Source organism: Perkinsus marinus (genome assembly GCF_000006405.1).
Source record: "Perkinsus marinus ATCC 50983 genomic scaffold scf_1104296936966, whole genome shotgun sequence".
Taxonomy (NCBI): Eukaryota; Perkinsozoa; order Perkinsida; family Perkinsidae; genus Perkinsus; species Perkinsus marinus.
This window is the reverse complement of record NW_003213976.1, coordinates 10,409-32,539: the sequence shown is the minus strand read 5'-3', so window position 1 is coordinate 32,539 and position 22,131 is coordinate 10,409. Positions and strand designations below refer to the sequence as shown.

The window sequence follows — 22,131 nt, the reverse complement described above, 5'->3', positions numbered from 1 at the left end:
TACCCGATGTCTCATCTGGTATACTCCATCGTGCCGATAGAGCATGTGAAGTGGCATGTATCCATAAGGTGGTACGGAGATGCTTCTTCATACCTAACGTCATGATGATGTTGGTATATCGATGTCATCATCCTCCTACATGGTGAACGTAATAAGCAGAGTAGGCCAGGTAATGGTAATGTTGTTGATACTGAGTCCCGCCGAGTTGGATTGGCTATAGCTATATTATCCACCACACCAGGACGATAAGGTAGTCTAACCTGTCTTATCAACTACATATAGCTCTAGTGGGTATCATACTAACCAACCTCAACCACTGCTGCATCAGCAGCTGCCCAATCGGTGGCTTTAATCTCTAATGCTGGGATATTGGTATCAGAGGGTGACGTTATGGATACATTAGCCTCGACTGATGATGATGATGATGCTGCACCTTGGGCTATATCACTTTTGATTCCTATAAGAATTGATGTAAGGAATATGGATGATGAGTTACCAACCTAGATAGGGGCTAAGAGTAAGCTCCTGGCCAATTGCAAAGAGGACTTCTGTTGCAAGCACATCACATTTAGCTGATGGTAAGTCATCATCATCATTCAAGACTTCCAATACCTCACTAGCATCTATACGCTCATCCTCATTTATAGCCAACTGAATGAAGTGTGATGAGTATGATGCTAGTGAATGAGAGAATACAGTATGTATAATGCATTGACACTCAGCAACACTTCCGAGGCTCTCATCCTTTATAACTAGCTTCAATGTAGCATCGTCGTCGTCTTCCACATTGTCATCATGTAGGTCAATTGGAGTCGAATCATAAAGGAGTCGTAGGAGAGTAGGAGTACGGAACATCTAATACAGGCCTATGCTCATGATGATGATGTTGTTGTACTCACTTGTAGGGCATTTATAAGTGGAGATGCATAGATAGCGAATTGGGCAGGGAACTCCTGTATGGGTAATTCCTGGAGTCGCCCTAGACGATGGTTGAATGTGAATGCCTATGAGTAAGAATAGTAGTAGATACCTCCACATAATGATGATGATGAGTAGGACCTTTAAATCGAACTCACGACATAATTGTGCCGGAAAGAAACCACCAGCTATGACAGTCTTGGATAGTGATTCTGACAACATTTGAGTACTATTATCCGTATGGTCATATAACAATAATAAGTACCTGTAGCTATATAAAGGCCTGCTCCTGCTCCTCCTGCTGATGATGATGCGGCCTCATCATCATCATTACTTGCCCTTATATGAAGTATTGTTGATGCATCTTGTGTTGTATCTTTATTATTACCAGATACTGTTTTTAATACTTGTAATAGTAAGAGGAGACTATCAATACTGTGTAATTGTATAGATAGTCTATGATAACATCCACCAGGACGGTACTCATCTTCATCATTGATGCCATTATTATCCATTATTGAACCCTAGGTAGATGAAGGTAACGTATTCTTATCCAACCTACTACTACTCCCTGCCAACCCTACTACCACTACTACTAGTAGTATGACTATTCACAAGATCAAGTTGATAAGTAGTAGTATTAACTGATTATTATTATTATGGTAGATATACTTAGTTATATGCCTTCTGGGCAATGTATAACTGTACTACACCCGATACGAAGTGTTCAACTTTAATAACCTTCAAACCATTAGCATTGATGATATTAGTAAACTCCTCTGGGGTAGGGAACTCGAATATAGACTTCTCGAGATATCGATATCTGACCATACAAGATGATGATAGTGACGACATCATTGTCGTATTGATAGTAGTAGTAGTCATTATTACTCATCCATATTGCCAGACACTAGGCCACCCAGAATAGGTACAACATAACGCACGAAATACTTGGCAATAGGTGCAAGAATAGTACCAGTAGGGGCTGTGAATTCTAGTATACCAACAAGGCTATCTGGACTTGATACTAATACTCTACTCATCTCACGGAGGGCTCTGAGATCAAGAGGATGATGATGATGATGAGAGTAGGAAGACTGATTCTTATTACCTAGGCCTATCAGGAACATTACGAATACCAAAGGACATGGTTATCTTGTCTATTGATTGATCTGGGACAGTAGTAAGGTTTTGTGCATCACCAACTTCAAGGAATACTCTCTTATCGAGATCCTCTGCTATAACCTTATCTTTACCAACGGATACCATACCTATGATAATGATGATGAGGTACCAATCTAGTGATAGCTATTCTTTCTACCTACACTGGGGTCTATACCCCTAACATTGCTTAGATTAGCCATATGAGCAGCCATAATAGCAACATCACCAGTCCCTGTAGCAAGATCAAGAAGCTTATCATCAGATCTCAAGGATAAGGCCTCCAACATAGCCCTACGCCAGCCTTGGTCCAATCCAAGGGACATAGCTCTACAATAAGGAATAATAATAAGAGTATGAGGGACGGTCGTTATTATTACCTATTGCCCATATCATAATACTCGGCGATGTGATCGAACATCTTACCCGACCCAAAGCGTTGTTGTTCCTCATTAGGATCATGGGAAGAAGCGACTGATGTGGTGATGATGGAGTCGAAGGTACGCTCCAATAGTGTATTAACGAGTACTAGAGCTAGTGGTATAAGGAGAGCTATTATCCAACATATACGTAGACAAGAGATCGTAGCTGCCATTCTGGAAAGAGGATAGGAAGGATAATCAGTATTACTACCTATACCAACAAATGCTCCTATGCAACCCAATACGACGGTAGTGATATGATGAAACTCTTTATCCAACATGTACCGCTAAGATAACATTATCCCTATACATTGGTTTGGTGATACTCAATGAGGTCCTAGGGTTATCATGCTTTAGGACGAGGGTGAGGAGGGTGAGGAGGAGGAGGAGGAGGAGGAGGAGGAGGAGCCCTTTAAAGAACAACAATAAGAACACTACCTACCCATAGCTTAGTAGTACCTACATACCCTACTCATACATTGCTCATCCTATTCTACCTACTATCGAGCCCTCATTCAATGTATCCCACTATGACCATATACGGAATACGCTTACCCTAGATCATTATCACTAATAACCTGTAATGGTAGTAGTTGGACACGCCGCTGTGGTGATGATTGCCATCACTTGCAATCTTGTCAAGACTTACTCATCCCTAATACCCTCTTATTCCATCCTACATCATCATCATAATCAATAATCGGCGATCTTAGTCGTATTGTATTAGATGATATAAGTATCCTTTCCATCATAAGCCTCTATCTACCTAATATAGCGTCCTCCATTGATTACATGTATAATAAGGATATCCCCAGGCTTAGTATTAATGACCTTGGGGTACTAGCTATTGTAGCAGTTCTCTGTTTTAATACCTTATGATAGGATCTAGGATAAGGATAGACAATCTACTACAGGATTATCGTAGTGGTTAGACTGGGATGTTAGATTATCATCTAACAAGATAATTCAATAATAATATCATAAAGGAAACACACGTAGCAGTAATGTAATAATAGTAGTAGTAGCTACAATTATGCTACAATATTTGCTTCATATTCATAACAAAAAACATAGAATTTCCTCCTTGGTGGAATCTGCTCAAGTGCTTGTTGTTGTTGTTGTTGTTGAGCCTTCTTAAGATAGGCATAATCATTCAGGTATAAGAGGTATTGGTGGAGGAAAGGTATCAGATAGTTGACCATTAATAACAATATCTGGTATTTTGATGGTAATGATGCTAATAGCTTCTATATGCTGCTGCTCTGCACCATCACCATCATTATCTTCTTGTGTTGTATGAATAAGTTTACCTTTAGACCATACACCATTGATAGTAACTCCATTATATACCTCCATACCATGACCATCTCGTAAACCCTGATAATAATAACAATAATAGAGTATACTACTGACATGGTAGTAGTAGTGGTAGTAGTACCTTATTAAAACATCCATCATGCATGTATTGATTGGGTCCCTTCAAAATACCATGCCCAATAGCATACCCCTCCTCATCCAACATACCAGCATATCTATTTAATACTAGTGTGGATGATGATTATAATAAGACTACTCCTAGTAGTAGTAGTATTACATATAGCCTTGCTTAGTGTATGCCACTTGAACCCGTGTTATACAACAACGACCATTGGACCATTCACCCTCAATAGTAACCTATAAAGGATATATAAAATAAGTATAGACAAATACTACTACTAGTACTACTACTACCCCTTCATCAACACATGTTAATATACCACTACCACACCTTTGTCCAGATATCCATGATCCCTCATATTCATATCTAATAATAATATGATAAAGGTAAGTTGGAGGTGGGAGTATATTAATACTTATTAAGATATACACAAGTACCACTACCATTAGGTACATCATCCTTAAAGTCTCCTACATAAACTCTTGGATATGGATAGTTAGGCGCAGTTCTAAAGCTAACATAATACTAATACTGCTTATTACAACACATCAATACTATTACTACCGTAATTGGCCATTACCACATCTCTTATTATGATGATATTCTCCAATATAAGTATTCCCCTCAGCATCAGTTGATCGTCCAACACCCTCCTTCATACCATATCCTGTAACATTAATGAAATATGGTGCTAGTAGTAGTAGTTATAGTAGTAATACTGAATTCCCCTTCATATACGTTCCTCTTGGTATCCACTAAACATCCATAACCATGATAACGATTATTAGAGAAGTGGCCACTATACTTTTCCCCAGTAGCTTTATGAGCACTTCTACCCTCACCCTCCCTTTTATCATCTTTCCATTCACCATCATATATATATCCACCATCATCGCATACTAGTTCACCCCAACCTTTACGTACATCATTACTCCAATTACCATCATATCTACAACATAAGGTGCTACTACTACTACTGCATCACTACTACTACTTACATTATGTGATGTGATGGGGAGATATATCTTCCTCTACCATCACGTTTACCATCAAGTAATTCACCAATATACTGATACAGAACGTAACATGATCATGGAAGTGATAGTAATAGTAATGATACCTCATCACCATTATCCCATCTTATATGCCAATACCCTTTTCCTCCTGCCCCACATGATCGTATCTAAAGAGTATAATGATGATGATGATGTATAACGGGTATATGCAGATCCTTACCTCACACCTGCCTGGCTTACTATCATTAGGTATCATCATCATCTGATATAGAGTAATACCGTGTATGTAGTAGTAGTAGTTATATATACCTTATTTGATCGCCACTTAGCATAGTTACTAGTAGCCCTCCATTCATTAGCAAATGGTGTAGACTGTATACGATCATGCTGATGCTGCTGCTGATTACGAGCATGATCATTATCATTCCTATTATTCGATGATAACCAATTATCTAGCCATCTCAACCAATAACTCTGTATCGTACCTATAAGGTAATAGAGTAGTAGTAGGAGGAGGAAAGGAAGAGGAGGATAAGAGGACTACTACTACTACCAAGTACTACTTATTATATCATCAGTAGCTTTACTAATAACAGACAGGTCATCTGCAATATTATCTGTATTCGAGTATACCACAATAGTAGTATTACTATTACTATTACCTCCCTCTACAGTAACCTCCTCTCCATCAGTTGTATTGTGGCTAGATGATGATGATGACATACTTTGGGTAGTAGGCTATAGTAATGGATATAACAATGATCATAATAGAACAACACCTTATGATTACCTCATCATGTGTATCATCATTAACCATACCCTCTTGTTGTTCCAATCCTGTTGTTCCAATAGATGGTTCTAATGATAGAGGTATATCATAGACCTGCTGCTGTTGATGATGATGATGATGCTGAGCACCATTATATAATGGATCTCTAGATAAGGGAGGATTATCTAGATTGATATCATCAGTCATCTTGTTATCATGCACTGTTGTATCTAATAACACAGCTTCTCATACTTCTTATAAACCAATATATAACTATACATGATGCTAGAGGTAAATGAGGACGGTTGGTAGTAGTAGGAGGAGGAGGTAGGATATGAGGTATTCCATGAGTAAATCCATGTATGGTCTTCATCAATTTCTTCTCCCCTTTATCTAGTCTTAACATCTTGTTTAACTCCTTACCAGCCTTCTTAGTACTACTGATTGATAATAATAATAACCACTATCATATAGAGTAGTATTACATTACTACAGTGCTCTTATCCATATCCACAATAAGATCAGCTTGTAGACTACGATGAGATAGTAAGAGGGAATTACTGGTACCAATAAGGAATCCTCGACACTAATAGTAGTGATGATTATAATAATAATAATTATCATAGTATTATTACTTGATATAGATAGTCCATAAGCTCTAATGATACATAGGTGTATACTGGGCATCTCTTATTAAAGATGGATAAAGGTAGACCATACCGTTCTAGTGTATATGATGAAATACCAAATCCAGGACTATAAATATTACTATCATCAGTATCATATTAATATTACTATTACCTATTATAACGTAGATAGTTCTGTCCAGGTGGTAGACAGGCTAATATTGCCAATATACAACTAGATGCTACTCTAGCCTTAGATGAATACACTATAACACGTCTCTCAAGCATAACTGCCTACACAATAATAGTACTATTATAATAGAAATACTCATCTACTACTACTACTACCTTCACAATCCACCATATCTTATCTCCTAAGTTGCGAATAAGAGATATGATATCAATACCACGATATAACTCATTAGGATCTATAATATTATATATAGTCGAGGTAGTAGATAGAGCTATTTATACTACTACTCATATTCTCCCACTTGGTATTCCTATTTAGTTGTTGTATCATCATCTGGAGTATTGACATATCCTTCAAATCCTTTTGCTAAACATTATCATCATGAACGTAGGTATTAATAATAGTTACCATAAAGTAAGATAGGATTATACTCTCAGTCCGTTGTAATAGGTTACCAAAGAAGGGTGCTTTCGATATCACCATTACAGCTTTCTAAAGTAGTAATAGATGATGATAATAGTAATCCCCTTACTACTTATCCTATTACTACCTGCAAGTAGCCTCTTGTAATAAGCGTGTCGTCCTCCTCAGTATGTGATACTTGTGTAGCTGGTATACGGTAGTATATGGATACACCATACATGAGCTCTAATAATAAAGGTGTATATGGTAGTAGTAATAGTATTACCTCCACAATATGCAGGTAGTATTGTATAGACATAGTCAGGCCTAAGAAGAGTAGTAGTAATAGGGGTAATATAAGGTCATGTTTATTACTTAGTATTACTATGTGCACCATCAGGTAGGGCTAACATTGGTATCCATGGTAGTATGGATGCTAAATCCGTCTTAAGTGATCTTATATCATACTCTATAGAGGTATATGGATCTATATTAGGATAGGTAGATAAACCTATTCTATTAGATGTATTATCACTCAATTCAACTAAGGATGTACCTGAATGATATACCTTATCATTAGAGGATACTGGCTACTACTTACAGTCCTCTTCAGTTAATTCAGGACTATACACATACTCTATACAAGGACCATGATAGGGGTGGAAGTTCACAACCTACAACCGCAGAAGCAGCAGCAGAAGACAACTGATGATAATAATGAGATAGTGAATGCCTACCGCAAGTGCACATACAACATTGCCGTTGATATGTGGATCATATAGGATATGGGAAGCTTGGGAAGTATTATGACTAGATGATGATGAATAGCAGTCCGGATGGTCGGATAGTCCGGATCCTTTCTCCTTATCTTTATATACAACTTTACCACCCTGGGAAGCACATCCACCACCATGTATCAATGCTTTAACCATAGCATATCTATAAGAGTATGATAAGTAGTGGTATACATAACAACAATACCAACCCTTGATCATCATCTGCTGTATCCACACTACTACTACCCTCATCATCATCATCACCACCTATCTCATAATGCACTGTAGTGTTATTAATACCTATAGTATTATCATAATCATACAACAATACTCTTATACATCTACTTTCGGGCGATAGAGGGTTCCCTTCCTCTTCCTGGTATAATAATGAATCTAATAGACTAGACATACTACTCCTCATCCTCATCATCACCTTACCATTGCTTGATGATGATGATGATGATGAACATCTATCATCAGAGAGTTCATCTGCATTATCTGATGTGTGCTTCTGTACTGATTTCTTCAATTTCTTTAACATGTATCAAGGTGATCAATCTTTGAGAAGTAGCTCCCTTCACACGACTTAGTACTACTACTATCACAACAACACAACATTAAATATGATGATGATAATAGTGAGTAGTATCAATAATAACAACATTGAGGATAATGATGATGATGATGATCCATACAACTGATAGTGTAATACCATAAATTATACACTTCCCGTCGCCATCACCATCTCATTATCATTATTATTATCAGGACCACTAACTAGAGCTTCTACTAACCTCTTTGCAGTAAGGACTACACTACCACCTATTATTACATCTATACCTAGTTGGGAGGATATGTCAAACCTAAGGATTTGATAATACAAGGTAACAATAAGAACAACAAGTACTACTCACCCCTGACGTATCTCTGGAAGTGTAATACCACCTAATACACATACCTACAATGGAGAGGTTAGATAACATACCCTAATAATGGTAGTACTATAAGTGTATCCTTGCTACTGCCTCCACCTTGATGATGATAATATCGTCCACCTATTCCTCTAGGACTATCCCACCCACCCCAATTAGCAGCAGTACCCAGACTTTTAAAGGCACTACGACCAGGGGAGAGGCTACCACTAAACAAGGGAATATGACTATACCTATTATTACTATTACTCACCCTCTACGGCCCTCTCCTCCTCTTCCTGATGCCCTTCCTCTAACACTAGCAGATGCATAAGCTGTCCTACCAGAAGCTGCTACACCTAAGAGATCATCATAATAGTAGTAATGGTGGTAGCAGTGTGGTTGCTGAGGCTTACTGTTCCTAGCTGGACAGACATTAGGGTATGCTTCCTCATCTACCATATTATTTTCTACATCTTCTATAACTTGACCTAATGTTGGTACCTATATAGTATATTAATAACTATCCCTAATGGTGTGATAATAACCTTACAAAACGGCTGATCCTTATTGGAGCTTTCTTAGCTCTCTCCTTATTCCTCTTCAATATACCTTTATTCTTAGCATATATATGTGATTGTTTATTACTACTTGCAGTAGCACCTATACACCATCAACAACGACATGAATACCCTATGTAGAGCACTCTCACTACTACTACTACTTGCCACATCATGTGCTTGATGTAATCTCAGTTTTAATAACTTCTTAACTGCATATTCCATTACTGAATCTAAGCCAGCTCTCTTGAGTAAAGAGTCAGCAAATGGTTCTGTACACCCATCCATATAGGTAAGGTATCTACTACTACTACTATCACTGCTATGATGATGATGAGGAGGAGAAGGAGGAGGACCAGCAAGCAACAAGAAGAATCCTCTTATTATTATTACAATGCTATTAGCCTGAGCTTCTGTTCATCACCAATAGTATTACTACTCAGTAGGTGATTGATCTTAGGAAGTATAGTATCACTACTTACAAGATGACCATCATCATCAACCCCAGTAGCCAATGCTTGTTCAACCTATAGCAACAGTACTATTATTATTCTAGTTACTACTACTACCGCAGCAGCAGCTACCTTTTTATTATTACCTCAGCTACTTGACCTAAGCTCAATGTCTCGATACAGTTGTTACAAGCATTAATAATATCAACATGCATAGAATACCTATAGGATAATAATAATAATTCTACTACTACTACGTATTGGTATTACTTTTTCAATTTCTCTTTATATATTGGAAGCTCCCTGATAGCCTCAACACCATCTTTCAAGCCATTCTTCTTAATACCACTATCATCATCATCATGATCATCATCAGTATTACTCTGTAATTTACCTATACATGTTGTTGTTGATGATAATGAAAGCAGCAAGCCCCTACTGATCTTGCTAGTATCATTAAATTGTTGTATATCCTCCTGTATAAGGGATGATACCTCAGCTATATGCATATGTCGATACTTAGCCCACATCTCATCACATCTCTCTGATAATAACATCTAATAATAAACATTATTACTAAACATAATACTATAGATACTCACTCGTTCCTCTTTAATCTGACCATTATCATCATATTTATATAGATAACTAGGTACAACTGATACTCTTGATGCAGCTGTTGCTAAGAGGTATATAACATCACTACGAAGGAGGAAGAGGACTATACTCTGTGAGACTATACCATCATCATTATTATTATCATAATCATCATCATCCTCTCCAAGACTCCATTCTACTCCTGCTGAATCAAGACAATCCAATACCATATCTTCATAATGGAAATCATGTACTAACAATGATGCTATATCGATAGATCTGATAACAACACTTCATACACCCAAGAAGTAAGTACAGCTACTCCTACTACTACTACTCACCTATCTACAATGAGTACTTTACAATTGCTCTGTGGTGGCTTATCAGTAGAGGCTTCTGAATACACCTGACAAGAATAATGACTACCATCATGAGTAGATGCTATTACTAGATCCAGATTGTGCATAAGTTTCTCAGCAATAAGCTTAGGGAATCCTGATCGTGTACCAGCTTGATATCGTATAACCTTAGGCTGAGGGACGACAACATTATTTAACGAACATGGAACAAGCCCCTTTGATACTACTACCTTCTCATTCAACATAGTACACACTGACAATATTGAATTCAAATGAGCATTAATAAAGTAGTCGGAATCAGAGCTCTGGGAGGATAACCTAGTAGTATTATTATTATCCCAGTATTATCACGGTAGTATCTTACGCATTGATAGCTAATGGCTGGTCACAGTGATAAGACCTCTCATCAAAGCAAACGTAGTCTTGGAAGAAGTCGACAAGAGCTCCACAACGATTCACAAACTGAGGAAGGGATATAGACAAGTATTATGATAGTAGTAGTATCATGGGTATCACTACTATTAGTACCTCAGATACTGAAGCTAACTGATCCATAACCCTCTTGGGCATTGGACTTGTACAATATACAAATGCAGAACGGTATTTAGGACGGAACTTCTTCTTCTTCTTAGTATCATAATCCTTGAAATCCCGTATTATACGATCAATGGAATCCTGAATATATATGCAATATTGTTATTAATAATGATTATATTACAGGTGTAGGTTGGACTAGATAAACTGCATCATAATCAACTGCTAACTCACGTTCTTCATTCTCTAATAGATCGATCATACCAATATCTGATTATTACTACTATTACTACTATTAATGTAAACCCTATTACCTTCTTCTAATAGATCTGTAGTTGTACAACAACTGGATAGGACCTTTAAACCATGATAATCTAATATCTATATAAGCAACAAGAACAACCTATAGAGTATATGAGACTCATGAGACCTATTACTACCAAAGCTAATGGTCTTGCAACTACTAGAGAATCATCTGAGGCTCTCTTCGTATCCTAAATATACAAGTCCTTAGTAGTAGTATAAGTAATAATAATACCTTGAGTGTGATCATCAGTTTAGACCGCACTTGTTGTATCATATCATTTATGATATGATTCTTAGATAGATGAGTAAGTGAGAAGTTACTAGAAGACGGGGGCATGCTGATACTACTACTAGGTTGTAGCATGATTAATGAGTAACAATAAATCTGTTACTATTAACAACACATATACTATCACTATGATCGATCATACTCTCCATACTGGTATGAACAATGACTTCGAATACTAGATCCTATTATTAGCGACTCATTACTACTACTACTACTACTACTACTACTACTACTACTACTACTACTACTACTACTACTACTACCAGCTCTTTATGAGTACACCTCTCCCACTTTATTATACACCATATCTAATACCAATGGTTCATCATCATCATATCTTTACTACCATGAAATATTATGCTACAATCTACCTGATCCTAATATGCAGATCTATACTCTATTGATATTACATAATCATATTCGAATGGTGAGTACTACTAGAAGGTAACCTTACTTGTGCAATAGGATTATCATCATGACGATGATGATGGTGGTATGTAGTGTCATCATAGTTTGGCATCATCTTGTCCCTTACAAAGAGTATTCCTTGTTGTATACCGATACCATCCATTCTTGCTAACAACAACTTACTCTGGTAACAATAATAATGATAATGGATTGTCTTCCTACGGGCAGGAGATAGGGGTTACTTATGTAACTCAACTCATTATGTAGTAACCAATATGGAATTATACAAGAGATTTGGTCAATGACAGGTGTGGGAATCGAACCCGGTATCACCTCTGGAGCTGCTTATCCCACAAGCCTCCATAAGGCGGGCGAGAATCGTAATATGTCTTTCGATCTCCCTCCCTTAGGGCGGTTAGGCTTTCTTGTCACCAGGCCTCAGGATCTAAGGTAAAGGACGGTGCCTTACCTTAAGGAGGCACCTTGAGGACGCCAGGTTCACCTCCTCCTCCTCACGGTCATTTCACAAGGGCACTTTTGTAACCCCAACGGGCCATAAGGTAGCTCCGGAGGTAGTACTAGCATCTTACGCCTCCCGCCTCATTATTTCTTACTCTTTTGCCTCGCTAACCTTAGTCTCCGAACCCAATGCGGTTTGGTCGCGGAAGTTGAAACCCTACGTTTTTGATTCTATTTTCGTTACTTCCTAGCCATATACTTGACACTTTTATTTATATTCATCCTAAAATGCCACACCCTACGTATTCTCAAGGCGACTTGGATGCTTTCCCAGCGTTACTGCTCAGCTCTAATGATCCGCCAGCGGGTAGACGTCCAAGAACCCCACCTATGCAAGGTCCTGGAGGTCCTCCAATTCGGCTTTAAAATCTTCCCAATTCGTTGGCATCCATGGTGTCCAGTACGACATGTAGTATAGTTTATTGAGTTGTAAGGTGTGCCTCTTGTGTCCCTACTACTCGAATGTTATACATGTCACCAGTAGGGTAACAACAAGGTTCTATTGTACTATTGAGAAGGATATCTACCTATCCTCTCATGTCCATAGTAGGGTTTACAGTGTTAGGTAATATCCATCGTATATTAGACCCATTAATAGAGGTACTAGGTTATCCCTATATCGACAGATATTACTCTAGTTCTACTCCATTATCGTCGTGTAAACCCTTATTACGATGCCATATGGTGCTATACTACCATTATCTTCAGTGAGGGGGGTGAATCAGGATGTTACTGCTCGGTATTATTACTACTGCTACCGTTGCGATATCATTAACCTTTACTATAGGGTATATGTGACGGATATGTGATGCTCGTCATCATCCAGAGACACTCTAGAAGTGAGATATCGCCCTATCCTATACAGTAATATGATGAGAACTGGGCTTTGGTAGGTAGGGGTATGTGACAACTAAATGGTATCATTAGGATGGATGTGTTACCACCAGTAGTAGTTACTAATACCCATAAGGGTATACTACTAGAGTCTTATTACTCAGTGTACTGATAATTCATAATCAACCTACGTGCGTCTAACATAGACCATGGCCTATTAACCGTATTAGATGACCCAGCGCTGTAGGATGATGGGCTAGTAGTAGTATTCATCATGATCATGATGGTCTTCATCATAGGCTCCATCAAACTCCAGTATACTGTCTAGTATATTATGTCGCTGTAGTGTAAGCCTGAGTATCATGGGTATTACTGGGTGTATACGTTATCAATCATGATCCTATCTATATAGTGCTCTCATCGTCGTTGTGTTACATATACATACCATTTTACTTGTAGTATAAATATCTGTTCCTATGGGTAAGGCTAAGAAGACTCGTAAGGTGGCAGTAGCTAAGAAGTTGATTAATCCTAATGATACTCGTCTAGTGTAAGTAGTACTCTAGAGTGATGGTAGTAGACTTATATGTTATTTGTTTTAGTAAGAAGACTGTTGGAATGGAGAAGCAAGCAAAGATGAAGCAGGATAATAAAGATATGTGATCATAATAATCTACCATAACTATACTATTACACTATGATTATTATTATCAGAATAGTACCTAGAGTATCGTCAGCTATGTTCTTCCAAGCTAATAATAACCTCAAACCTCCCTATCAAGTAATGTCTATAACTCAATAACAACATGTACCATTATTAGTAGGTCCTGGTTGATACCAACTTCTTTAATTTCTCTATACAGAATAAGCTAGATCCAATGCAGGCTCTTATGGACTGTTTATTAGCTAAGGCAGTACCATGTGTTACTGATTGTGTTATTGCAGAAATGGAGAAGTTAGGACATCGTTATAGGTATTATTACTACCACTATCATCTATACCTCTAGTTGATGATATTGTAGGTTGGCATTACGATTGGCTAAGGATCCTCGATTTACTAGACTTACTTGTGATCATAGTGGTACTTATGCTGATGATTGTCTAGTTACAAGAGTACAACAACATAGATGCTATATAGTAGCTACTAATGATAGAGATCTAAGACGTAGATTAAGGAAGGTAGTAATAATAGTAAGTAGGATATAAGTAATTATTATAATAGATACCTGGTGTACCAATAATCAGAGTCCAACGTGGGAAGTATGCAGTAGAGAGGATGCCAGAGAGCATATCAGCAGTATTACTACTACTACCATACTAATAATATTATAGTAATGCTCAGGTACCACTTAACAAGTCCATACTAGCATCCAAGAAGAAGAAGAAGTAATAACGACAAGAAACGACCATTACCTTACGTTTCTTGCTCAACAGTTTGTAGTGTATAAGTGCCTCAGGGCGTGCGCTTATCGTGTGGTAGTAAGCGCGCCCGCCCAAGTGATCGATACTGACTGCTACTGGCGGGCATGTTAATTGGTATAGGTTGAATCATCCAAATAGATGTCTGACTCTGCATCCAATTCCTCGTCACTCTCCACTTTAACAAAAGTAATGTGAAAAGTCACTTTATGTTGATTATTATTATGATAGGTGTTCATTGGAGCAGGAGTAGCTGCTGTTGCTGGTGTTGGCCTTTATTATCTCTTTAGAGAGGAAGGAGGACAGGAATCTACAACACCACCACACAAGGCTACTACTACTAGTACTACTAGTAAGAGCACTAAGGTTGATATTGATAAGGTACATGCTACTACTACTTGTAATCATCATCATTAGTATTATAGATATCTAAAGCACAAGTCCTTGAGATTATGAAGGCTATTCTCGCTTCCCAGGATGAGATGAAACAAACAATGAAGGTGGTCATATGTTCCTCCTCCTCCTCCTCCTTTTCCTCCTTGTTTATAGAATTACATATATAGGTCCTCACTCGGGACTTAGCCGATGCCCAGGCTAAGGGGGATGATGAGGCTATGCAGTTCCAAAACGTTTACAATAAGGTTCAAGCTGTCCAACCTAAGGATCCTCTCGAGACGTAGTATACTAATCATAGTCTCTATTTATTATAATAATATTTGCAGATATGGACTTAGTATGATGGAATTCGATCAGTTGTTGGATAGGGAACAAAATGATCCTCGTAAGTGATGTTCCTGTTATAATAATATAGACTTATCATACTAATCATCAGAGATCCGTGAATGTATCGTTGAGATCATGGGCGGCAAGATACCTGAGGGCGGTCCTCAACCTACCAAACAATTATCGGTTAAGCAGATAATATCTATCCATGAATTCATGCTACAACAATTGGATCGTATTGTAACAGAGTTCTCTGCTATGCCTGAATCGGTAGTAGTAACAGTAACATATGTATCATCCTATTATTGCCATCAATCACATGTTAGGTCCGTGCTAAGTTTGATATGAAGACCGTTACTATCGCGGCCCAGGCTATTGTTGGTAGTGCAGTAGAGAATAAGTAATATATTAATATTAGTGGTTATGATTATTGTATTATTATTGTTATTATTTAAGGTTCTCTGTCTCCTCGGATGATATTGAGAGTGCAGTTATGTTAAATCATGCTCAGCTATCTGTTAGTCAACAGTTTGCTAATATTAATATAAAGATGCAGGAGACCATGACCAAGTTGATGGATCAGGTATATATTACACCCCTACATCACTATGATCACTATTATACATTATCTCAGGCCATGGGAGGTAGTACATCGCAGTAGACAATAGATAAGATAACTTCTTGTTTCTGATGGATGATAACTAATACTACTAATACAATGGATATAAATCTACCCTTATCCATTACATCCTTTATTATTGTGTTATAAGTAGGGGTATAAGATGTATCACCCGTCTTACGACCACCAATACATAGAATACAAGATGGTATTTGCCCAATTCCAATATAAAGAGATATTGTCATAATGCCTCCGTCTTATCTCGATTAGTTAACATCCCTCTTCGCGTGTATGAGCCATATGGACTCTGATCATTAAGCTTCAACACTTAAGTATTAGTAACTCCAACACAAATCATCTCACAGGGTTATTAACCTCAACAATTCCATTATCTGTTATTATGATCTAAGCAACAAAGAGAGGTAGAGTTGACTCTGGGAAACACAATCTACGGCTATACCAGGATGTGACGTATTGAGGAGTGATGATAGAATAGTTCATCACTAGAGTAGAAGGATCTCTTGGACCTCATCTATACAGCCCACATATTGTACCATGTTTATAAACGGGTGAACACACACCATCTCTGGCGTCTACATGTAAACAGGACTAATGTTGTTGTTATTCGGTATAGCCGCTAGCCTCAACATTGCCATGTTAGTATCAATGATGAGGACCTCAGAGACGGCAGATCCAATGCTACTATGGCACGAGTAGTTGTGGGAGATCCGTAATCTTTGTTAATCGGTACAGTCCCTTGTTAACTGTTATTAAGTACTATTATTATTGAGTACTCAACTCGATAGTAGCAGTTGATATGGTCAACAACATCTAAAGCATGATGCTAGTAGTGAACATGATGATGATATGGAAATAGTAGTTATATTCAATATTTGTATGTATTTATTATGAGTATCGTGATTATGAGTTTTTTATAGTATGCATATTATGTGTTGGATGATCTATTATTGAATTGCCATCTATTGTGAGGTAATAGACTCGACTTAACTATTTCATGTGCCCAATCTTCATCATCTTTATTATTCTTCAACATTTCACCATCATCATCATTATCATGATCATCGTTATTATTCAATCCAGTTGTTCCCAATCCAACAACCACCTCAGGTACTCCTCTGTTACAGTCTCTATTACGACTCTTACTTCCTTCTTTAAGACGTTTAGTCGGTAGCTGGTAATGATGGTCGTTGTACTTCTCATCATCATCATCATCTGGAGTAGTATCTATCGTATCATCATCCAATAACAACAACAACAACTTCGTATCATCCATACTCTTACGGTAGTAATATTGTTGAGCAGTAGTAGTAGGGGGAGGGTACTGAGGATAATAATGAAGTATACAAATATAATCATCAACATCAGTCCAACTACCTGTGTTGTTAAACCATGTTGTTGTTGTGATGATACGTTGATATCAGTATTAGTAGGTAATGATGTTGCAGCCAATACCCCTCCAAATAAGTACCTTTCCTTCTCATTATCATATCCCCTATAGTAAGTAGTAGTACTAATACTCCAACTACCTTATCTGCCGTCGTACACGCCTCAATTCCTCTATACCATCATCATCATCACCCTTCTCCTCTACCTCTTCCTTGTTATGCATGGTGATTGTCCTGTATAAGTTGATAACTGTAATTAGTGTATATGATACAGTAGATACGTTTCCTCTTCCTCCTCCTCCTCGTCATCCTTCTCCTCTTCTTCTTGTTGTATCTCCTCATGAGTATCATCATGGTCATCTGATGATGATTAATAATAGGAGGTGAAGTATAGACTCTTACCATGCATTATGCTCGCATTTCCAACATGAGTAGTATTCTGAGTAAGACTAGCGTCTGTAAACACACAATTGATGTGACTATTACTATTAGGGGGTGTAGCTCCTGCAGAGTAGTATGTAAATGGGTTATATGTCCATGTATAGATGCTGACACGCCACCGCCACCATCAGGGGTTATTAACTCAGTACGTAGTATATTAATCTATATCAATAACCACAAGCAGCCTGTGGATCCGATATACTAGTATTACGGTATTAAGTAGATCATCCACATAATGACGTATACGAGTGTGCTCCCCTTTAGTTATCATTCCCTTCTTGTTATCATCATCTATACACCCACTACCATCCTCTTCTCCTAATCTATCTTCACCCTTTTGTGACATATGACTCTAATAAGCCCATAATAGTAATAACTATCTAATACACTACGCCCTACTTCTCCGGCTGGTACTTTATCCATATCATCAACCACTACTCCTCCTGATGATGATGATGTCTACTACTAGATTAGCTCTCATTATGAATAACTTACCTTGTGGTGGGATTCCAGGATACCCTTCTAAGGACCCCTCATCATCTCCATTAGACTTAGGCTGCGAAGTTACATCATCATTATCCTTACGTGGTTTGATGATATCATTATTATTCTCCTCTTCTTCAACAGACGACATTGTAATATATCTACTACTAGCTAATAATTACAACACAACATTAATATGATATAGTCGGTAACGAGGGCATATCCTATTGATGATGTTCCAGGTAGTAGTAGTAAGCAACTCCTTATTTAGAACGAAGCTTGGACTTAGCAGTACCACGGACCTTCTTACACTTGTTCTTCAATTCCTTATAAGATCTACGCTTAGCTTGGAACTCAGGAGCAAGACCATGACGACGTAGTCTATGCTTAGGTTCAAAGGCTTGAGCCTTTTCAACAGTATCATAGATAAGACCAAAACCAGTAGAGCGTCCACCACCAAATTGGGTCTTGAAACCGAATAAGCTGATAACACGAGCATCCTTAACCTTATACCTACAATAAAATAATAATAAGGAGGAGAATAATGATACTACATCTTAGCTAGACTATCAGCAAGATCCTTCTTAGAGACACTACCAACACCGGGGTGTAGGACGTCAACAACCTAATCATTATTATAACTATTACATCATTCTTCTAACACTATTATTACAAATTGCTTGCGACCTAGCAAAGGGTTCGTAATGAACTTCCTGGTTCGGACGGTGAACTCGGCCATACCGACTGATGCGTACTCGTGGGAGGGGCTGCGGAGCCAACGAGACGCCACGCTATTTCATAATCGATCACTTGGGCGTAGCGAGATTGTAGCGCACCAAGAATATTGCAGTCTCGGCTAAGGTATCCATGGGGTACTAGAGCAGATTCGTTGTAGTTTTCCTAGGTGATATATCACAATATACATGAGCAACTCCATACCTAGGGATGGTGACTATAGTATACACCTCTTTATAATGATTATAGTTGTATATACCTCTTTATAATGATTATAGTTGTATACACCTCTTTATAATGATTATAGTTGTATACACCTCTTTATAATGATTATAGTTGTATACACCTCTCCAGATGATTATAGTTGTATACACCTCTTTATAATGATTATAGTTGTATACACCTCTTTATAATGATTATAGTTGTATACACCTCTTTATAATGATTATAGTTGTATACACCTCTTTATAATGATTATAGTTGTATACACCTCTTTATAATGATTATAGTTGTATACACCTTTTTATATAATGTCAGAAGTAAAGAATAGTGTTATACAAGAGATTATAAAGAAGATACAAAGATATGTATTCGAGAGACGTAATAATGCTACCAACAAATATGTATGATTATAACACTTGATGTTGTTAGGGTTACGTATTGACGAGGCATTCGCTGACTTTGATCCATATAAACATAAGATTATCACTTCGACTCAGTTTATTAGAGTACTCGATACCATCTTAAGATCATCATCATCATCATCTCTCATATACACATAAAGAGGTAGTAGTAGTAAAAGCATTAATAGGCTCAGCGATGATGATATTATTAATATGATCAGGCTTATGAACTCTTGGCACAATACTATCAAGTGCAGAATGGTATGATACATTATGCTAATTTCTGTGATGATGTAAATAAAGTATTCTGTTTATATAAGCACTTAGAGAAGTATCCAACAGTAGAGATACCACAACCAGGTAGTACTATTGGTGAAGAAAAACATGATCATATCACTACTACTACTATCACCGACCTTGATGAGAAAAGGTAACAACAACAACACTACTACTATTATTATGATGATGAGTAACAAGACTCTGAATAACAATAGTCTGGTAATACATGTGTAGGTATGCTGATGCTGATCTAATTAGGGTACTATATAGACTAGGATTCTTATGCTCCACTCGAGGATTCTCCTTAAACTACCAGTAGGATTATTATTGAGGTCATCACCAGTAGCAGTTGTATTAGGTTTGAGGTCTTTGATCATCATAATACTGGTAGTGTTACTACTACACAATTCTTGCGGAACTTCCCATTATATGGAGCTCTTACTAAGGATGAGAAGGATATATTACTCAAACGGTAGTGTTATGGATACTAGTAGGAGACGATGAGTAGTAGTAGTTACTCTCATCTTACTAACGACTGTGAGATGATTAACTACAAGGCATTGAGGGAAGATATCCAAGCTGCTGCTGCTGCTGTTATCCAGCCGTTTAGTCCTACTAGTAGTAAGGATCATCATCATGGTAATACCACTATCATCATCATCATCATGTCACACAGATATGATGAATACAGCATTACCTAAGAAGAGCATGTATTCATCATCAACGACAACATCATCAGATAGTTCACCTGTTATAGAGGTTATCCAAACTAAAGTAAAGGATAGTCGTCTTGATGATGTTGTTGGGTATACTCTTGAGATAGGTACTTGAAAGAAGGCTTAGGATGAAAGAGTATTTTAAGGATTTTGATCCTCTTAATAAGGGGATATGCAATGCAGGTGATCCGTATAATAATGTTATTATCATCATTATCATCACTATTCAGCTAATGTCTTATACGTCTTTACTCTACTAGGATTAAACTTATCACAAGGTGAAATGGATAAGCTTTTACAACAGTACTCATCATATAGTGAGGACGGGTAAGTACGTGATAACATACTACTACCACACGCACCTCCTCATTATTGCTGTCTTCAGGGCTCTTAATGTGAGGTATGTAGCACTATGTAATGATGTAGATGTAATATTCACTAATAATCGTGTTATTGATGATCTCACTTTCCAACCTTCAATGCCTGGTACTACTACTACTACTATCTCCTCTAGTATTAGCATTATAATTGTTATTAGGATCATTAAAGACTAGTCCTACTAGAGGTAGTAATGATAATAATAGTAGACAATTGAGTAAGGAGGAAATGACAGTGATCGAGAGTATTGAAAGACATATTATTGCAAGGTGATAGCAATAGACATAGTACTATCATCCATTGTTATCATCATCATCAGGATAAAGCAGTTAAGGATCCCATTGAAACCTCAATTTATCAACTTTGATAAATGTGCTACACACACTGTTAGTGTATCACAATTTAAAAGGGTAGTATACTATTAATGATCATATAACTACTACTGCTTCATAGTGGTAGTAGTATACTAGGTGCTCGTTGGACTGCTGAGATTTGATGATAGTCTTAGTGAGGAAGATATGGATCTATTAGCAAAGAAGTTTACCAAGAAGTAATATTAATAGTCATCATCATCATGATGTTGAACCTACTATAATAATAATAATCTTATATCAGGAATACTGTAGATAAAGTGGATTATGGATATTTATGTGAAGTGGTGGATCCTCCACCAGCACTCTGTGTGGACAATGTTGTAGATAGGAATATCCTACCTAGTAATTATGTTCTTCAGTAGTAATCCTACATGTGCTGTATGTTGTATATGATGTTATAATAAGGAATAGTGTTATACAGTGCTTAGTAAATGATGATTATCGA

General features: G+C 37.4%; 10 protein-coding genes across 11 annotated transcripts in view; 3 read left to right on the top strand and 7 right to left on the bottom strand.

Annotated features, from left to right (window-relative positions):
- The window catches only part of Pmar_PMAR018751 (hypothetical protein), a 6,806-nt gene extending 5,360 nt beyond the window's left edge, over window positions 1–1,446 (bottom strand). Inside the window, exons 1-8 of one of the 2 annotated variants that reach the window (XM_002783557.1) lie at window positions 1,184–1,446; window positions 1,060–1,130; window positions 900–1,004; window positions 697–855; window positions 501–651; window positions 309–457; window positions 140–260; window positions 4–93 (exon numbers count right to left, since the gene is read on the bottom strand). In XM_002783557.1, coding sequence (XP_002783603.1) covers window positions 4–93; window positions 140–260; window positions 309–457; window positions 501–651; window positions 697–855; window positions 900–1,004; window positions 1,060–1,130; window positions 1,184–1,433 — 1,096 coding nt within the window. In that variant the 5' untranslated portion in view covers window positions 1,434–1,446. The remainder of the gene's footprint in view (window positions 1–3; window positions 94–139; window positions 261–308; window positions 458–500; window positions 652–696; window positions 856–899; window positions 1,005–1,059; window positions 1,131–1,183) is intronic. The other variant, XM_002783558.1, reaches the window with a different exon arrangement.
- Window positions 1,447–1,590: 144 nt separating this feature from the next.
- On the bottom strand, window positions 1,591–2,701 carry Pmar_PMAR018750 (Ubiquinone/menaquinone biosynthesis methyltransferase ubiE, putative; the record flags this gene model as incomplete). The annotated part of the gene is made up of 5 exons (XM_002783556.1): window positions 2,460–2,701; window positions 2,240–2,409; window positions 2,030–2,189; window positions 1,810–1,974; window positions 1,591–1,741 (listed from the first exon to the last, which is right to left on the bottom strand). Exons 1-5 carry the CDS (start codon window positions 2,672–2,674, stop codon window positions 1,591–1,593), a joined length of 861 nt encoding a protein of 286 aa, XP_002783602.1. The 5' UTR covers window positions 2,675–2,701.
- Window positions 2,702–3,650: 949 nt separating this feature from the next.
- Pmar_PMAR018749 (hypothetical protein) lies at window positions 3,651–7,877 on the bottom strand (the record flags this gene model as incomplete). The annotated part of the gene is made up of 25 exons (XM_002783555.1): window positions 3,651–3,878; window positions 3,940–4,033; window positions 4,096–4,175; window positions 4,233–4,305; window positions 4,355–4,453; window positions 4,504–4,606; window positions 4,659–4,888; window positions 4,938–5,008; window positions 5,060–5,122; window positions 5,176–5,217; window positions 5,265–5,382; window positions 5,509–5,572; window positions 5,618–5,693; window positions 5,746–5,954; window positions 6,004–6,164; window positions 6,210–6,310; window positions 6,360–6,480; window positions 6,526–6,644; window positions 6,699–6,778; window positions 6,999–7,035; window positions 7,094–7,191; window positions 7,232–7,272; window positions 7,321–7,501; window positions 7,547–7,619; window positions 7,683–7,877. The coding sequence occupies 25 exons, from the start codon at window positions 7,875–7,877 to the stop codon at window positions 3,651–3,653; spliced, it is 2,757 nt and encodes a 918-aa protein (XP_002783601.1).
- Window positions 7,878–8,410: 533 nt separating this feature from the next.
- On the bottom strand, window positions 8,411–9,480 carry Pmar_PMAR018748 (hypothetical protein; the record flags this gene model as incomplete). Its single annotated transcript, XM_002783554.1, has 7 exons — window positions 8,411–8,584; window positions 8,636–8,679; window positions 8,724–8,862; window positions 8,907–8,991; window positions 9,049–9,136; window positions 9,186–9,295; window positions 9,357–9,480. 7 exons carry the CDS (start codon window positions 9,478–9,480, stop codon window positions 8,440–8,442), a joined length of 735 nt encoding a protein of 244 aa, XP_002783600.1. The 3' UTR covers window positions 8,411–8,439.
- A 101-nt stretch (window positions 9,481–9,581) lies between these two features.
- Window positions 9,582–11,815, bottom strand: Pmar_PMAR018747 (vesicle transport protein, putative; the record flags this gene model as incomplete). Its single annotated transcript, XM_002783553.1, has 14 exons — window positions 11,673–11,815; window positions 11,575–11,628; window positions 11,449–11,515; window positions 11,319–11,404; window positions 11,129–11,275; window positions 10,965–11,062; window positions 10,831–10,918; window positions 10,690–10,773; window positions 10,583–10,647; window positions 10,247–10,520; window positions 10,084–10,201; window positions 9,915–10,038; window positions 9,791–9,866; window positions 9,582–9,719 (listed from the first exon to the last, which is right to left on the bottom strand). The coding sequence occupies exons 1-14, from the start codon at window positions 11,802–11,804 to the stop codon at window positions 9,582–9,584; spliced, it is 1,551 nt and encodes a 516-aa protein (XP_002783599.1). The 5' UTR covers window positions 11,805–11,815.
- Window positions 11,816–13,948: 2,133 nt separating this feature from the next.
- On the top strand, window positions 13,949–14,916 carry Pmar_PMAR018746 (hypothetical protein). Its single transcript, XM_002783552.1, has 7 exons — window positions 13,949–14,040; window positions 14,093–14,149; window positions 14,205–14,271; window positions 14,315–14,463; window positions 14,513–14,669; window positions 14,713–14,787; window positions 14,833–14,916. The coding sequence occupies exons 1-7, from the start codon at window positions 13,967–13,969 to the stop codon at window positions 14,878–14,880; spliced, it is 627 nt and encodes a 208-aa protein (XP_002783598.1). The 5' UTR covers window positions 13,949–13,966; the 3' UTR covers window positions 14,881–14,916.
- Window positions 14,917–15,042: 126 nt separating this feature from the next.
- Pmar_PMAR018745 (conserved hypothetical protein) lies at window positions 15,043–16,293 on the top strand (the record flags this gene model as incomplete). The annotated part of the gene is made up of 9 exons (XM_002783551.1): window positions 15,043–15,098; window positions 15,141–15,290; window positions 15,335–15,409; window positions 15,473–15,585; window positions 15,632–15,690; window positions 15,742–15,902; window positions 15,959–16,032; window positions 16,089–16,215; window positions 16,267–16,293. Exons 1-9 carry the CDS (start codon window positions 15,051–15,053, stop codon window positions 16,291–16,293), a joined length of 834 nt encoding a protein of 277 aa, XP_002783597.1. The 5' UTR covers window positions 15,043–15,050.
- A 1,620-nt stretch (window positions 16,294–17,913) lies between these two features.
- On the bottom strand, window positions 17,914–18,732 carry Pmar_PMAR018744 (hypothetical protein; the record flags this gene model as incomplete). The annotated part of the gene is made up of 6 exons (XM_002783550.1): window positions 17,914–18,017; window positions 18,060–18,096; window positions 18,144–18,260; window positions 18,310–18,450; window positions 18,498–18,541; window positions 18,594–18,732. 6 exons carry the CDS (start codon window positions 18,730–18,732, stop codon window positions 17,914–17,916), a joined length of 582 nt encoding a protein of 193 aa, XP_002783596.1.
- Window positions 18,733–18,781: 49 nt separating this feature from the next.
- Window positions 18,782–19,320, bottom strand: Pmar_PMAR018743 (40S ribosomal protein S24, putative; the record flags this gene model as incomplete). The annotated part of the gene is made up of 3 exons (XM_002783549.1): window positions 18,782–19,094; window positions 19,136–19,206; window positions 19,255–19,320. The coding sequence occupies 3 exons, from the start codon at window positions 19,318–19,320 to the stop codon at window positions 18,845–18,847; spliced, it is 387 nt and encodes a 128-aa protein (XP_002783595.1). The 3' UTR covers window positions 18,782–18,844.
- Window positions 19,321–19,846: 526 nt separating this feature from the next.
- Pmar_PMAR018742 (hypothetical protein) lies at window positions 19,847–21,866 on the top strand (the record flags this gene model as incomplete). Its single annotated transcript, XM_002783548.1, has 8 exons — window positions 19,847–19,916; window positions 19,968–20,044; window positions 20,161–20,369; window positions 20,577–20,690; window positions 21,320–21,420; window positions 21,473–21,581; window positions 21,632–21,722; window positions 21,783–21,866. 8 exons carry the CDS (start codon window positions 19,847–19,849, stop codon window positions 21,864–21,866), a joined length of 855 nt encoding a protein of 284 aa, XP_002783594.1.
- Window positions 21,867–22,131: the final 265 nt, after the last annotated feature.

Excerpts from the sequence above, each read along its gene's own strand:
- Pmar_PMAR018746 (XM_002783552.1), top strand. The coding sequence starts at position 13,967 with ATGGGTAAGGCTAAGAAGACTCGTAAGGTGGCAGTAGCTAAGAAGTTG. Across the intron at positions 14,150-14,204 it reads AAGCAGGATAATAAAGATAT|AATAGTACCTAGAGTATCGT; the intron begins GTGATCATAATA and ends TATTATTATCAG. Across the intron at positions 14,464-14,512 it reads AAGTTAGGACATCGTTATAG|GTTGGCATTACGATTGGCTA; the intron begins GTATTATTACTA and ends ATGATATTGTAG.